Source organism: Plectropomus leopardus, chromosome 16, assembly GCF_026936395.1.
Source record: "Plectropomus leopardus strain MGB_pleo_1.0 chromosome 16, ASM2693639v1, whole genome shotgun sequence".
Classification (NCBI taxonomy): Eukaryota; Metazoa; Chordata; class Actinopteri; order Perciformes; family Serranidae; genus Plectropomus; species Plectropomus leopardus.
This window is the reverse complement of record NC_142191.1, coordinates 19,252,808-19,269,827: the sequence shown is the minus strand read 5'-3', so window position 1 is coordinate 19,269,827 and position 17,020 is coordinate 19,252,808. Positions and strand designations below refer to the sequence as shown.

The 17,020-nt window shown below is 39.2% G+C and overlaps 2 protein-coding genes and 1 long non-coding RNA gene across 7 annotated transcripts in view; 2 read left to right on the top strand and 1 right to left on the bottom strand.

Moving 5' to 3' along the window:
- The window catches only part of dlgap2b (discs, large (Drosophila) homolog-associated protein 2b), a 130,436-nt gene that overhangs the window by 14,582 nt on the left and 98,834 nt on the right, over positions 1 to 17,020 (bottom strand). For all 4 annotated transcript variants that reach the window (XM_088089050.1, XM_088089051.1, XM_088089052.1 and 1 more), the window contains 6 exons: positions 16,549 to 16,605; positions 10,131 to 10,489; positions 6,984 to 7,069; positions 5,476 to 5,882; positions 5,079 to 5,170; positions 3,376 to 3,528 (listed from right to left, as the gene is read on the bottom strand). In XM_088089050.1, coding sequence (XP_087945176.1) covers positions 3,376 to 3,528; positions 5,079 to 5,170; positions 5,476 to 5,882; positions 6,984 to 7,069; positions 10,131 to 10,489; positions 16,549 to 16,605 — 1,154 coding nt within the window. The remainder of the gene's footprint in view (positions 1 to 3,375; positions 3,529 to 5,078; positions 5,171 to 5,475; positions 5,883 to 6,983; positions 7,070 to 10,130; positions 10,490 to 16,548; positions 16,606 to 17,020) is intronic.
- On the top strand, positions 761 to 8,751 carry LOC148186882 (uncharacterized). Its single transcript, XR_015779054.1, has 3 exons — positions 761 to 860; positions 3,400 to 3,556; positions 7,404 to 8,751. It is a non-coding gene; the product is annotated as an uncharacterized LOC148186882 (long non-coding RNA).
- LOC148186881 (uncharacterized) overlaps positions 15,731 to 17,020 on the top strand; it is a 94,685-nt gene continuing 93,395 nt past the window's right edge. For both annotated transcript variants that reach the window (XR_015779053.1, XM_088089055.1), the window contains exons 1-2: positions 15,731 to 16,193; positions 16,442 to 16,647. Coding sequence is in view for 1 of the 2 variants with exons in the window: in XM_088089055.1 (XP_087945181.1) it covers positions 16,642 to 16,647 (6 nt within the window). In the remaining variant the exon portion in view is untranslated. The remainder of the gene's footprint in view (positions 16,194 to 16,441; positions 16,648 to 17,020) is intronic.

The window sequence follows — 17,020 nt, the reverse complement described above, 5'->3', positions numbered from 1 at the left end:
GAAATTGAGAGGAATGGACACTCTAAAATGTGCAGTTTGATCACAGAACATAATACCACAAATGCAAATGTAACTGCAGAAATGTCCACCAGAGCTGTTGCTCATGAACTGAATATTTATATCACAACCATAAGATGTCTCCAATGTCGTTTCCCTGACTTTGGCAGTACATCCAACTGGCCTCACAACCCACCAAGTATGTTACAATAATGAAACGGTGTCAGGTCAAAACCCTGGTGAGGACGAGCATGCACATGAGCTTCCCAGAGACGGTCACTGACAGTTTGGGCTGCCTGGTTTCTTTGGATGGCAATCTCAAACGATCTTGCAGATGAAGATGCTGGATGTGGAAGTCCTGAGCTGGTGTGGCTACATGTGGTCTGCTGTTGTGAGGCTGGTTGTACGTACTGCTGAATTCAGGAAAACAACTTTGGAGGTCTTATGGTTGTGAAATGAACACTAATTTGTTTCAGTTTTGTTTTGTTTGTTTGTTTGTTTGCTTTTTGCTAATTTACAGGGAATTTTCTTGCAATTTTCTTCTTAAGTTGCTCATTGCCTCCTTCTAGGCTTTTGAACATTTCAAGATAAAGCCCAGGTTTCAAGGCGATAATGTTGTGTCTTAATGCTTAGTCTGTTTCTTTGTGTCAGTTAGGAAACAGTTATGATTGTGTGCTTCTCTGCCTTAATGATTGCATGTCCCGCCCTGATTAGTTTCACCTGTTCCCCATCAGCCCTGCTGTCACCTGTCCCTCATTATCTCCTTGTGTATTCAGTCTTTGTGCTCCACTTGTCTTTTGGTCAGTATATCTGCATTGGTCTCTGTGCTCCTTGTTGGACTCCCTCCATGTTCTTCGATACCGGTTTGTTCCAAGTTTTGATTTTGTGGGAGTTTTGGGGGTCTTGTGGTTTTTTGATCTTTGGTGTCAAAACTTGTGCCACAGAGAGAAAAGAGACAGATAAAAGAAAGTTTGACGAACCGCAGAGGTCGCAATATGAGAATTCATCATCAGTATTCTCCCTATTGCTGAGGTGCTTCTGTTATTTATTCAGCAGAAAGTCATTTATATGACCCTGAAGCCAGTTGCTCAAACAAAACACATCTAGAAACACTACAGAGCCAGGACATTACCCTTTGCAGAAAGTGTCTGCAACATTACCTGTGAAGGCTATAAAATTTCACCCATATGACCCACAAATTTAAACCTATACCAAAAATTGAATGCATGGCTTGCTTCTTTAGTTGCTTTGAACACTGCTGGTGTTAGAGTAAACCTGCCTTGAAGGAGAGGAGCCCAGTGCAGAGCATCTGTGTCACTGTTTGGGCTCAGCTTCGTGGAGCTTGCAATGTGCCTATTAACTGCTGGAGGTAAATAACTCCCTTACAACTACAACTGTAGCATGAAGATAATTATCCAAGTGCCCTGAAGGAGGTTGTCTATCTCAAAAACCATATTATCATCAACATGTGTGGCTTACAAATGCAGCTCCCTCATCTATAAGCTCCCTCATCTATAGGCACCACTCTTACATAAGTGCTTTGATTTTTTACATTTCTTATGTTTTGCTTTTCATTTTTGGCATACTATGAAAAATGCTATAAAAATTGTAAAGTATCAAGAATTTTTAAGAGGTGTATCAGATGTAGCTGGACTTTCATAGAATGGTACAGAAATGAGAAATGAGTCCTAAAACCTAGAAATAAGATTTGAAATTCTTTTCTTTCTTTTTTTTTATTTAAAAGGGACACAGCATATTAATGATCACCAGTATAAAATACAAATGTAAGTATGCTGGAGTTAGCAGGGTTGCTAGTTGGCATTTTTGCACTCCTGGTTCCCTCATCTCTAAGTCAGTGGGGTTTTTGAATGGGTTTTATGTTAGATGCCTGAAATAAGGTCTTTGTACCCATTTATATCTATAAAAAGGCAGATGCCAACAAAGACTACAGAGGTTGTCTGAGGCATTTAATGCCATCATGCCAAAAACAATCAATAGTCCCCTTTTACCAGCCTCAGTTTGTGCATACTCATGCCACCTTTTTTGGACGTAGACTTTCAAGATTACGGTACGATAACCCTCTTAGAAAATTACACAGTATCGCTGTAGTATTATCAGTACAGAGCTTATTTTTTTGCAATGATCCAAAAGTCAGTGGAAAAATTCCATTGCCTTTTTGTTGGGGGAACCAAAGTGATGCCAAGGTTGTGTAATGTTCAGGTTGGCCTACAGCAGCAGCACTTTGTACACAATTGTGTTTTTTTTAAACACGTGTCAGTTCAGTCTTCAGCCTACTTACAGTCATGAGTCACCTTATTTGTCTTCTTGTTTTTGGGTTGCTAAGTATGCTAATAATGATAACAAACTTAATAAAGAGCTTTTCAGAACAAAGTTACAAAATGCTTTGCGTAGTTGAACCCAGATGGAAAACAATACAGGATTTAGCTAACCAACATCAGGCAATTTTAGGAAATACAAAGTAACTATATAGTCAATTCAGGTTCAGCAACATCACTTATTTGTGCTCAAAAACATGGGGAAAAAGTGAGCAACTTGGAAAGAAATGTTCCACAAATTGGAAGAAATTAGTAGATAAAAAAGCTCAGGAAAAATGTATAGGGCAAAATGTCAATGGAAAAAAAATATTTATAATTATTTTAGTTACATATTTAAATTATGTTAGAGTTTTTTAACTTTTAAGCAATTTTTGCCGAGTCTTATTTGCCTCATTTGTTTTTCACTTTTTTTCCTTTTTCTTTTTCATTTTTAATTATTTTACAGGTAATTATCTTGTACTTTTTGATAATTTGGTGGTAATTTCTTCTTTTGTTGCTCATGGCTTTCTTTCCATGTTTTTGAAAAAAATCAAGCCAATTTGCACAGGTTTCAAAGGGTTAAAGCAGTGTTGCATACACTATATATTGCGCATATTGGAGGGAAAACAAGACTTTACCAGTTTTCTGAGTAAAAGCAGAGGCCAACAAATAGCCCGTGTATGAATTTGCACTAAGTACAATTGGTCTGACTTCACTTTACCTTATATCACCGCAGCCCAAAAGCAACTTATGAGTTACGAAAGTAATAGATCTGCCAGATAAAACGAGTCCCAAATTGTTCTAGAGACACAACTGGTGTTTTTTATAGGAAAACATTTGAGACGATGCTGCTAGCTGTCTAAGCTGAACTGATGTTGCCTCCTAACATTGCCCCTGCAGTGTTATGATAAGAATGATTAACCTCCTGCTGGTCACAAGCCTAAAAAGGAATCAAAATGTTGTTACTGTAGTTTTCTGAAGAGCTGAATGACTTCATCTGGAGCCCATTAAGACTAATTATTATGAGGATGTGGATCTGAGAGGAAACAGCCACCAGTTTTACCTTCTTCTCTGGGCTCTCCACCAGCTGCCAGTGGTTGCTCTTGATCTGCTGCAGCTCATCAAACTTGGCAGTGACGTCATCGATGGAAAGCTGCAAGAGGTCCCAGAATCCAGCCAGGTCCTGAGATGTGGGTCTGGGCATGGCACTGGGGTCCTGAAAAGACGTTGGAGGACAAAACGCAGTGAGTGGTTTTGCAGTCAAGTTAAATTATTTCCAGTCTTTCTTGTGTGAAGGATTATTTAATACCAACTACAAAAGTGTGTGACTAAAAAATCATATTGTCTTTAGATGCGAGAGGTGTCAGACTTCAGTCTTTAAAGTCTATGTGTGTGGCAGGCATTACTTTAAAAAAATACACCTCACCATTCCCACCACTGTGTGGCAGTACAGCACTGACATTGGTTCATAACCTCAATTGACTCCCCCAACATTGCATCATTACTTGGGAGTATATTGTGCGTACTGTAGCAACAACAAAGATTACCAATTATTAAAAGTAATTTTTATAGTCATATGCATTAAGGACTGAATGCATGTGGAAGTGAAATGCTACTCATTTGCCCTCTGTAGAGTTTTCCTTCTGTACCAACGCTAAGTGACCACAAATCACTGCCAGCACAGGTGTTTTTGTAGAATTACATTTTTTCTGCAAAATTATCCCTAATTTGTAAAATTTGAATGACACAAATACAGTGTTCAATTTTGCTGCATTTCTGTGGTGCATTGCTGTTAATGATACCTACTGCACCCAGTTGGCTGATGTGTCAACTCTAACTCACTCTCATCTCATTAGCCAGCCACATGCAGACGTGTGCTCATTACCACAGACAGCAAACACAGAATGAGTGTCATCTCAGACCAAGAAAAGGTCCGTCAAGTCAAACTTCAAAGCAGCTTTTTATAGACACGTCATGCAGTTCCTCCTACGTCCAGAAGGGAAACAGAGTCATTCTCTTATTCAGACACGTCGGAAAGCTCAGGGCAATCTAAGGCTTGTCACTACCAATGTTAGACTTAATTCATCATCCCATTATCTATGGGGAGAGAGGGAGAGAGTGCGGCCTGAAACCATCCAGAAGACAGCAACAGAGTTAAGGCACACACACAAATGCACACAAAAAAAGGCAGCGAGAGAGCAGGCAGATTTCAGCCACCTCCACAAGGTTTTGCATTTCATTCAAAAAAATTAGCTCCGCTTTAGTAAGGTGTGATTAAGTGCCTGCCTGTCTCTTTGACTGCCTCTCTCTACTGTATCTGCAGAAACATTCCCACTTATGACACCATCCTCTTCTGATATTTGCTGACTCTGTGGATAGTTAGCATTAGAAAAGGTATGAGTTTCCCGTCGACGTGACATGAGGGCCAAACAGTGAGACAGTGTGACAGTCCATTATTCAAATGCCGAGATCCCATTCACACCGCTGCCTCCGTGCACTAATGGATAGCCTCAACACAGGTGCTGCTTCCTATTGGAATTCCCCTTTCGTTTACTTGGGGTCAATAGCTGCAGAGGGACTGCTTCAGTATTGATCTCTGTGGTCTATTTCTGGAGGGCGCACAAGTGCAGCGTCAGGCCAAGCACCTTCATGGAGCTCAGAGGAAAAGAGAAGCCTATCAACAAGTTTTCACCTGATATTTTGTGTTGTAACATGTTAACAGCATGTAAGTCGATACAGCATTCTTCACACACGCATGCTACTCACCAGATTCTGCTGACATAGCCAGTAAAACTGCTGAAACTTTTGAGACATTAGTAGCTGAGCACTTCCCACTGCACTCCGAATTTTTCCTAGGACTGATGGACACAGAGGGACACAGAAAGGAATACAGATAGAGAGACAGAGGAAGAGAGATTTTGGTTTCATCACTGACAGGTTGGCAAAGGCTAACATGTTGTGCAATGTCTTTCAGACATTCACAAGGATCCAATCTGTTCACAAAATGCCGATCACGATTCTCTGTTTTCATAGTCAACAAGACAGTTAATACTGTGAATGTTTACTTCGGCTATACTGTTGTATACATACTGCATAAAAAGAGATAATCATAATGGACACATGCAGAAGCAGCCCCCACTTTTGCCTCCGTCAGGTTACTCACTCTCCTCTGTCAGGTCATGCTCCTCTGCTTCTCTCTCCATCTCTTTGCACCATCCCTCCAGCCGCTTGGTTTCATTGTGAAGGAGCTGCATGAACCAACTGCCGTCCCTGCGAAGTGGGGATACTCGGCCTGATTCTGCACTCTCCAGACTGGGTTCAACCAGCCAGGGTTCAGGCTGTGGGCTGGGGGGGCCGCTAGAGGGCCGGTAGTCCTCCCTGTAACTGAACAGGCCTTGTGTGCGCACCGTACGGATGGCTCCGTACTGCGTGGGCGTGCTGGGCTCAGAGTGGCGACCGAAGCCACCACCAAACTGCAGTCCCTTGTCCTCCATAGAGGGGAAGCCCTCCAACTCCATGTCTGCTTGTACTGCGGTGGTCACACTGTTGGAGCGCTTGAACCTCCCATGCCTAAACATGCATAAATTACAGGGACAATGCTTACAGGAACAGTTCACCCCAAAATTCAAAAACATATTTTGCCTGTTACCTGTGGTGCTATCATTCTTGATCATTTTGGTGTGAGTGGCAGAGTGTGGAGATATTAAATGTAGAAATGCCTTCTCCCCAATAGCATGGAAAAAGATGGCATTCAGTTTGTAGTGCTCATAGCCCCCCAATAATGTTTTTTCAAGAAATCATGACCCATATACCCAAGATAATCCACAGACCTTGTTGTGAGCAGTTTGATGTGGGAACTTTTTTTCTGTCTACCGAACTACACCCACAAACCGTATCGCCACACAGAAGGAAGCATGGATGTAGCTCACATAGCACCAGTGAGCTAGCTAACATTATAGCTCAGTCGAGGAGGACGCCATTAATGTTTACATCTCACAAGCATCTGGTTCATGAGCAGATGTGTATTTGCAGAAGGAAGCATGCAACTTGATATGGATGGCGGGTGTAGGCCGGTAGAGAGAGACAGGTTTCTACATGAAACTGCTCACAACAAGGTCTATGGATTATCTTGATTAACTGGGTCATGATTTCTGGATTTGAGGTGTTTTTTTGGCACTTTGAGCACCATAAGCCGAGTGCCATCTAGTTCCATTATATTGTAGGGAGGGCAGACATCTCTACAGCCAATATCTCAAACACTCAGCAACTCACTCTAAGACAATCAAGATTGATAATTAGCACAACAGGTAAGAGGAAAAATATGTATTTTTGATTGTGGGGTTAACTGTCTCTGAAGAAAAACTTTACCAAATCACTTTAACACAATTAGCACAACAGATAGTAGTTATGAAGTTTTCAAGTCTGGGTCCAGGTAAGATATTGTAAAATTACATTGCAATATTTCCAGAACAATTACTGTCCTGAAGGTGGTGTGGCTCATTAACAGTGAGGGAGGAACAACCATAAGCCTTAAACCATTGTGGTAAATAGCATTATTTTCTTAGAATAGGTTCAAGGTCTGCATCTCTGCAGTTGATATCTCCAACACTTGGCAACTCACGCTAAAATTTTGATCTTGGAGACTGTGTTTCTTCTGTCTAGACCACATACCGTTTGTGATCCTCCACCTGGATCCCTATAGAATGGAACTGAGGAAGGCCTTTACTTTCAGTCTCAGAGTCTGTCACAGTTTCCACCTGGTAAATACAGACAACAGAACACCATCAAATCATAGTCATTCACAAGTGAACTGAACAGACACACCAAAGTGCAGACGCACACGTCCACCATTCAAAATAACAACTTGACATTTAGATATGTATTATATGTTGACTATATTTCCTACTTTTCCTACTTATTTTCCTACTTACAGAGTATTTTTTGCAAGCAGTATAACTGGTGGGCATGCTGGTTCTGATGGGGGCTTTTAACAATTCAAAAGAGTGTGCTGTTCAAACACCTGTTTGAAAAAAGTTACAAAACAGCTTATTTACACATACAGGCCTGTAATGATGCCTCCCCAACCTACAGGTGTCTTTAAAGCGGCAAACAAGAACCATAAGAGAGACTGGCAGTCAGGACTGAATTGCCGCTCGCCATTCGTCCTTCAAGGTGGAGAGGTGAACTAAAAGTAAGAGCACTTGTGAGTATGAACACAAACAAGATCAGTCTGTAATGATGACACAAAATGATGCATGATCTGGAGAATTTAGCGCTTTTCAAGATTCTGAAAATCCAGCTGCTTCTTAACTGATTGCCTGAACTTGGTGTTATCAGTATTGGCATGTAGCAACTACAGTGAGGGTAGCTGCATGGATGTCAATGATGACCAGAATACGCTTAACCTTAAAGGAATACTTCACCCACAAAATGAACATTTGTACATCAGTTACTCACTGGGTTTTGCATTGATCTCCGAGAGAAAACTTTTAATTTTCTTGCATGCCTTCAAGGCGAACGAAGAATCCAAAAAGAGAATAATAATCTTGATGAACTGGAGTCACAGGGCACCATGGTAAACAACAGCAAAAATATTTCAAAAAATCTCCTTACAAACTCTCACACAACTCGTGCAGTGTAATTCAAGTCTCATTTAACCAGTCGTGTGTTCAGTACTTCACAAACATGTATTTTTGCTAAAACCATACTAAAACTAACAGTGTAAGTGCATTACTTATCCCTGCATGAGACTGTCAATGTGGAAGACTTTTATGCATGTGTCTGGGAAGTGCTAAGGATCATACTGGATAAATGAGACTTGAATTATACCACTGGACTTGTTTAAAATTTTGTAAAGTGATTTTTGATGTAGTTTTCAAGTTGAGAAATGCGGCCCCCTTTACTTAAATTAATTAAGAATATTCTGCGTTTTTGGATTCTTCGTTTACTGTTGAATCATGTGAGAAAAACAAAGTTTTTTTCACAAATTCAACTTAAAATGAGGTGAGAAACTATATGCAAATGATAATTTTCGAGTAAAGTATTCCTTTAATGAAACTGAAAATACAATAATCAAATAACTGTAACTCTGGGTGATGGCTGTTACAGTAGACAACCATAAATTCTTTTGGACACCATGCTCATTGTTGCCCAAACATTGACTGCACAGACAGCCATCTCCAAACTATTGAGGACACTTGCACTCAGGAGACGGAGCTACCTAAGTTATTCGGAAAGTGAGCACACAAGGTATAATCCTTTTTTTACAGTGGAGTTACTAGCTCAGGTATGGGCTCTAACATCATCAAGCCAATGCTGTCAGCTAGCTCAAGAAGAACTTCACAGGTTAAGCACCCAGGTCACAAACTAGAACAAAGACATTAAAGAGAGATCCACATTTTGCTCTTCATTTCTGCAGCGTCTGAATAAGCCATGTCCCTGTAATACAGCCTGACACTTGTAAAGGTCAACAAGCCTCCAAAGCCTTGTAGGGTACTTTATGCAGATTGGTACATTTGGGAACTTGTAATACCAAAAAACTGACAAGATTAACCAATTTGCTCATGCGTAGTTGTATCGCCAGTTCAACACTTTGAAGTTTGCCTTCGGGATGTGGACGTAAGTAAATCTTCAATAAAGAAACCTAATCCTCTTGTCATGTAATAATCCAATGGTGCAATGACTGCCATTCAGTTGAAACAACCACTGACAGTACATTGAAAATCTGCCTGTTGTGTTCTTTGGTAATAAAAAGAAAGCATTTTGGTTGTTTAAAGTAGTGGTTCCAAACTGGTCGAGCCATGGGGTCCAGATTTCTCCATAGTCCTTGGTTCAAGCTCCACACATGAGATAAATTATGACATATTCAATTTTATGTCACAAAATGTAAACAACACATGAGCTTAGAACACAATATAATAAATCATATGGCAAGAATGAAGTTCAATTGCTTAAAACTTAGTAAATAAATAGCACTGCAAACACAAATTTGCATATTATTTAGTAAGACCAGTGACATAATAACGTTGCAAAGGCACAGCGAGAAAACAAGAAAAGTAAAAAACAAAAACAAACAAGGAAATTACCTAAAAGAAAATGTTAAAAAAAAAAATATATATATATATATATGCATCTCTGTCACAGTTTTAAATTCAAATTATTATAAATATAAATGTAGATATTTTCACACTTTTCCCCATTATTTTGATACATTTCTAATGGGTTAATAGGTTATTTTTTTGTCATTACCTTTTTTCCATGTTTTCGAAAGAAAACAAAGCAATTTGCTCAATTTGCTGTGTCAAAGGTTTGACAGACTTGTGAAAAGTGTCCAAATGCAGCACATGAAAATTTTTTGCAATCCAGTTTTTAAAGGCTAATAGGTCAAACAATACAGAGAACAAACCAATAAAATAGTGGCTGTACTAGAAAAAAAAACAGGTTGACGTGACAAATGAGGCCCTTAACAAAGTCTGTAGGTCTGTACTTCAAAATAAAGTATGTTTTTACAAACTTGACACATTCACAAGGCACTTGTGATCCACTCAGAGTGGACCTGTGACCCACTTTTCAAACACAGTCCACCAGTTTGGAACCACTGGTTTAAATGAGATTTTCCTGAGAAATCCAGGAGATGGTTTGACTGTGACTGAATTTTGCAGGACAGCTCTCATACAAAATAACACTATATGCAATACAATATCAAAATAAAGAAATTATCCCTTCAGCCGGGAAGGCAGATGAGATTGGTGTCATTAGCATGTTGGCTGTGTGGTGGTGACAGCAAAGAGAGCTGCAGATTGAGTGCCATTTTGTTACCTGTATCCCGATAGAGGAACGTGGGGTTTTGAGGTACTCCTCAGCCTTGGACACCAGCACTGCTTTGTCACATGTCTGGACGGAGGTGTGGCTGCCCAAAGATGCATGCCTTTTGCCTGCTGCTGACTCCATGGCCATGGTGACCGCCTTGGTGCTGTCCAGGCTGTCCATCGAGCTGTACATGGGACGGCCAAGGCTATCCGTGGTCCACAGACCGCCCCGCGGATGCCTGCCCTCCTGGTAGGCATCTTGGGTGGACTCTGTGCTGCTCTGGGCTGTCACAGAGATAAGAGGCTTGGTGGTGGTGCGCGGGGGCACAGGAGGTGGAGTCTTCTTGTAACTGGGAGGATATGATACCGCTGGATAGCACAAGCAGGATGAAAGGACGAGGACAAGGCAAGACAAGGGTAGAGGATCAAATAAAACATGAGAATGAAAAATGTGGCCAAAAGCTGACAAGGGCCAAGAGCTGCAGTTCACCTGTATCACACAGTGTGTGATAGAAGAGCGTCATAGCATGATGGGAGATTGGGCACGGCACTCTTAAAGCAAGGGGAATGTCAGTAAGGTGAAAAGCAACAGCAGCTTTGTAATATGTCTGTGTTTATTGGGGAGGCGCAATGAAGGATTATGGGAAAGATTTGCTCTTTTAAGTGCAAATGAGATTCTGATGGTGATCCATCCAGATGGACCTCACAGCAGAGTTGGAAATGTACCAACTTCACTTGCTAGATATCTTCTTTTTTTTTTTTTGGTCAACGCTATGATAAAACACTGATTTAACATGTAATTGCTCAGCATACAACTTCAAAAATATATTTCATGGATTTTTCGAATTTTTTGTACATGGTTTCTATTATGTGGAAAAACAGTTAACATTCTAGCATATTCGTGGGCAAATAAGTCATAGAAACATACAGTGAAATTTAACCCAAGAGTTGGAATTGGGTGATTTTAGTAGTGTAAGGATTAACCAAACTGGCTATGAACTGGATAAATCGTGGTTTGTTTTTTTTTTTTAAACTATGAATTAATGAAATGTGTCCAAACCTTCTAAATTATGTGAGGAACTATAAGCAGAGCTTGTACAGTAGATAGTTGGGTCTTAATGAGTGCAGACACAAAGGATCGATTTGCAGATGTTTCTTTGACTCAAGGCCGTAGCTACTTAGTTGGCATTTTAGGGGAGAAAATCTGCTGGGGGCCACCTCAGAAAAGATTTGTGTTAAAACAAAGTTTCTTTACATCTTGAGCATAAAGGCTAATATCTACATGAATCACAAAGAAAACAAAACTGTGAGGAGAATCGTAGCTCAAACTGTCTTTACAGGTATAAGCTTTGCCAAGACTGTACTATAAAGTCCCAATGAGCATTCAGTTATTCACCCTTGTAGCACTGCTGATCAGTTCATCCTGTTATGCACTTGTTAAGTATTCTATTGATTTTGTCATTTTTTATTTATATGAATTCCATTGTTCATCACACTAAATGCATTACTTATACAGCAGACTGTTGTGCTTTAAACACATGCTGTATCCTAACATAAACAGGTGCAGGCAGAGCCCCACACACACAAACACACACACCAAGAAACCACTTGGATTACAGGAAATTAAGTGCAATAAGAAATAAGAAACCACAGGGAACTCTGTTAAGCTAAATCCAGTCACAGACTTGACTTCCTTCCAACTTGAAGGGGCTGCAGTTCTGCAAGACACAGTGGGTGGATACCAAAATGAAAAGAGCACGGTGACTCAGACAGCACGCAACGCCGCACGGTCTATTTTTACACATTCTACCCGTTTGGCTTGTTTTCACAACTGAAAATGTTACAGATTACTTGATACCAGGAGCAAACTGAGTGATATAAATGTCTGTATCTGCCAATATCTGTGTTTCATGTGATTACCTTACATTAATTTCCAAATACAGCACATTAAAGTCAGTTCACTAATTACTTTTTTTTTAAAATCATGATTAGCATGTGTAGGACAACCATCAAGATATTAAGATTACACTATAGTTCCATGTCCATGGCTAATACACGCTCACGTTTCAATCATTTTAACAAAAAGCAAATCAGCAATATCTTTTTAAATCAGAAAATCTGATCATAAAACTGTAGCATATTAAGTGATATGAAAATTAAGCAAAATTTTCACTTCCTCATAATCTTTTTTAAGACATTTAAAACATATCTCTGACTTTTTTTCTTCTAGACTACTTGAAGACCTCAATCCTGGTCCTAATTTTAATTTTTTGCAGTACAGTATATTCATTCCTACACTTTCTATAAAGTATAGCAGCGTTGCTCCTGCTGGCAGTCGAAATGAAAGTGATGAATTGAGTTTCCTACTACTAATACTAGTACTAAAACATTAGATCTTACCTACCCCAATTCAAAAACCTATTATTTGCTATTATTAGATAATGTGTCGATGAAAACGTCACAAACAAGGTTTCTCCCCTCGACAGCGTGACTGTGCTCAGAAATTACTGTGTGATTACCACCAATGAGTCAGAAGATGTAATTTGAGTTTCAAATGCTCAATTTTATTGTGGGAATGTGCACTAAGTTGGTAACAAACAAATGGACAAAACAACTGAGCAGTCACATAACCCTGTGACTGTACTCTCTCAGTAGGCTAATGATAAAGACTCTAAATTAGCCTATCATGAGACTGAAAGTTGAGTCAGCTGTACACAGTTCCTCTGCTGTTCATTCATATATTTTATGCTTGCCTAAATAGATTGACATTTGCAAACACATTTATTGCCTCACACGCCTACATTTATGTGCTGGGCATAATTACACAATTATTTGCTTGGGTTAATGTTGTTTAGTGAAGACATTTAATTTTCTGACTCCTCTCAGGCTGTCATATCACCACATAATAAGCCTCTGAGAGAATTGCCCTTCTCAATCTCACAAAAAAATGATCACCATGTCTTGCAATACGATTGACTGAACACCAGGTGTCCCCCCATAGACTCTACATAGTCCATTTAGGGAGCTACCTTGGTAATACTTGATTTTGTCAGTGGATTAAAAGAAGAGATTTCACCAGTACAGTGCTTTGTGAGTGTTTGCATGTGTCTGTGTCATTTACATAATATCTGGTTTATAGTTTAATGTCTAGAGCTCACACTGAAGCGGCTAGAATTGCTAGAAGAATCAATTGAATAGAACTTGTACGTTGCAAGTTTATTAAAGTCAATTTAAGCATTGGTTGGATGTAACATGGTATAAATACTCAAATACCACACTAATGTAAGCACAATTTTTTAGGTACATTGTTTGTACTTGAGTACAACCATTTTATCATTTCTACTTTAATAGATTTCAGAGAGATTGTACTTTTTATTCTACTTTTATATTTCTATTATGAACATAGTTGCCACATGAAACTGCTCATAGCAAGGTCTATGGATTATTTTGAGTAATCCGATCATGATTTCTGGAAAGTCACATTGCGGTTGAGTTTTTCAAATGTATTATTTGGCACTTTGAGCACCACAAGCTGAGTGTCATATAGTCTCATTACATTGGAGAAAAGGCAGACATCTCTACAACCGATATCTTCAACACTCTGCATCTCACACCAAAACAATCTAAAAGCTAAGAGGAAAAATATGTATTTTTGATTTTGGGGTGAACTGTATCTTTAAAAGCTTTCCCAAATCACTTAACACTGTTAGAACAACAGATTGTAAGTATGGGGTTTACAAGTCTGGGTCCAGGCAAGAAATTGTAAAATTTTGCTGCAATATTTCCAGAGCAAATACTGTCCTGAAGGCAGTGTGGCTCATTAACAGTTAGAAACAACCTTAAGCCTTAAACTATTGTGGTAAATAGTATTAGTTCCTTACAATCAGAGTTCAAGGTCTTCTGTTTAGCTTTAACATTTTACACTGTCAGAGAAAAAAATCACACAATAAATCTAAATGTAAAAGAGGAGGAACAACATTGACACTGACACTATGGCCTCAAAAATCAATGCAGCTATGCAGTCCTAAGACCTGTCCTGCTCTCTCCTCCTACATGAAAGACCCTTACTTAGAACAAATGCTTAACAATGTTCAGCATGTGTATTTGACACAATAAATTGCTAACTGAGAAGAAGTTGAAAAGGCAAGTTGAGGAAAAGTGTTTACATCCACAAAGTATACTTGCAGGGCTACTGTACAGCAGATATACTTTTAAATACTACAGTTTTAGTTGAAACTTTGGCTGATTGAGTCCAGGGGAGCATCCTGTCCTTTGTGTAGGCAGTTGTGCTTGGCTGTGTTTGAATTTGATTGTTTGGCTTAACACTGCTGCACCGGGCGGTTCAGTAAACAGACCCACACACTGGAGGTGCAGCCAAGACCAAACGGACCTGAATGTCATGTTAAAAAAATGTGTTGCTGCTCCGCTTAAATGTTTTTGTAGTATTTAAAGTGAACAGTGTGGACGCTGGTAGTTTTTGCCCTCATAAGAGGCATTTTGACTCAACAGCAGTCTTCTGCAGCTCAGAAGCAGGGAAATGCTTTTGCATCAAGACAGAAATTAACCAACCTACCTAAAAATTATCCTAATGTAATCTCCTCCCTGACTATCTAATCTACTTTTCGTTGTCATGTCATCATCTCTCAAAGTGAATCAACAGTGGACATAAGGTTTATTGTATCAGAGTTTGGAGAGCAGCAAGCTACTACACAATTAAGTCTAATTAATCAATTAACTGTTCATCAGGAAACCTATCTATCTACTAATCGTTTGAGTTATATATCAGGTACTAATGTGTAACATTATTTGAATAAAAGTTTCTGGATTTACTGTTTTTTTCTCTTTTTTATGGGCAATCATTCTGTTTTGGACCATTGCCTGGACAAAAAAAAGATATTTGAAAATGTCATCTTGGGCTCTGGAATCTTGTGCAAAGCTATTTATAACAATTCTCAGACACGTTATGCAATAAATTAATTTGAAACAGTTACGTGTGACTTTCTCATTGCAAAACAAGAATCCCTCGGTTGCCACGCAGAACATCAATACATCGAGTTCTTATTTTGGTAGCCCACTTCCGCGGAGCGGCAGTGTGAATTTGCATATTAGATAAAGATTTAGAATCATGACATTTAGATTAAAGATTTATATTTAACATAGGGCACTTAATCATAACATATAACATTTAGATTTAAGATTTAGATTTAACGTATAACATTTAGATTTAATATCTATCATTTAGATTTAACATTTAACATTCAGATTTAAGATTTAGATTGAGTCCCATATACCACGGCCCAATGTTAGCGTTATATTCTAAATAATTGCTAGCGAAATTATATCACTTACTTACGGAGTTGCTCGATATGAAATAAACTTAGGCATTTGAGGAAATTCTGACTCATATATTGTTAATATAAACATCTCAAAACACACCTGCAGCTGAAGCCACTTATTCTCATTCAGCACGGAGTATTAAAAAATATATATATTTCACCGATGACATACAGCGTCATAGTACACACGGTTACGACCCCTTCCGAGAGCTTGCTGCGTTATTTACGTTACGTGAGGCGCGTACGTCAAGCCACAACGTCAACGTCAGCAGACAACAAAACGACTCAAACAGGAACACTTCCTTATAATACATCTATGCCGAAACAGCCACGGTAATAGTGAAAGCGACATTTTGGTTTGCAAGTTCGGAAAATTTCAGTGTTTGGAACACGCCGAGCTTTTGAACGGACAAGGAAGTATTGATATACTGACGTGTTTAACCTTAAAACCGTGAAATTCACAAACTACACAAACGGCTAATGGTGTTAGCATCGTAATTTGGCTAACTTTATTTTGTAATAGTGTAGAAAATATCAGTGTTAGAATGCGTATGTAGGGTCGGACGGAGAAATGCTGCGGATGTGGTTTTAAGGATGTTTTTGATACGTTTTTGAGGTTAAAGTTAACTATAGTTTTTAACGATACTAACGTCCAAGGCAAATCAAGTGAGGGGCCGTAATGCTAGCTTAACCTGCTGTCCAAGTTAGGAGCCACTGTTCGAGCCAGCATACAGAGGGTGAGTATGTAATTTAGCCTCACAACATAGGTTCTCTCGACTGCTCGTTTTCAGTTCATATTTTGAGGAGGACTTAATGAAAAGAAAAATGAAACGATAAAAAAACACGAAACGGAAGCCTTTTTTGTTAACAGCATTTGCATGTTAACTTATTTCAAGTTGTGTGTGTAACCCAACCAATATCAGTAAGAGATTAACTTTTATTACCTTTCTGTCTGCCTTTCCTACGTTCTCTCATTCTTTCTTAGATGGACCCCCTTCTACACGCATGGATGTATGACTGCAACTGAAACGTAGTTTGCAAAGATAAGTGCTAGTATGAAGGAAAAGAGAAGAGATGAAGATGGACTGGTACCTGGAGGTGGCTGAGCACGGTCCACACTGCAGGAAGTAGGGAGACGAAACTGAATCCCTGCAAGGAGCAAGCAACACCAGTTAGAAAGGACAGATGCAGGTATTTAACACACCATTTCACACCTACAGTGAATCATTCTTCTATACCTACCACACCTAACTCCAAGAAGGTCTAAAGCTCATTGAAAATATTTACAGGATATTTTCTTTTTGCTTATTAAGTTGTTAAGTCACTCACTAACAGGCAGGAGGAGAGAGAAACACAGATATGCTCGATTTACGTGTTGGAAATAGGTCACATCAATGTTTTTTGTCCTTGATGTTGAATATATAGAGCTGAATGCACTTGCAACAAATGTGTTACATTTACAGTCTTACTGTAACAAACTGCTTTACCACATAAAGAAAAAGGGAGAAATGCTGATTCCAGGGTAAAACTCATTGTCCAGCATTTGCTGTGTTTCTGTCTCAAA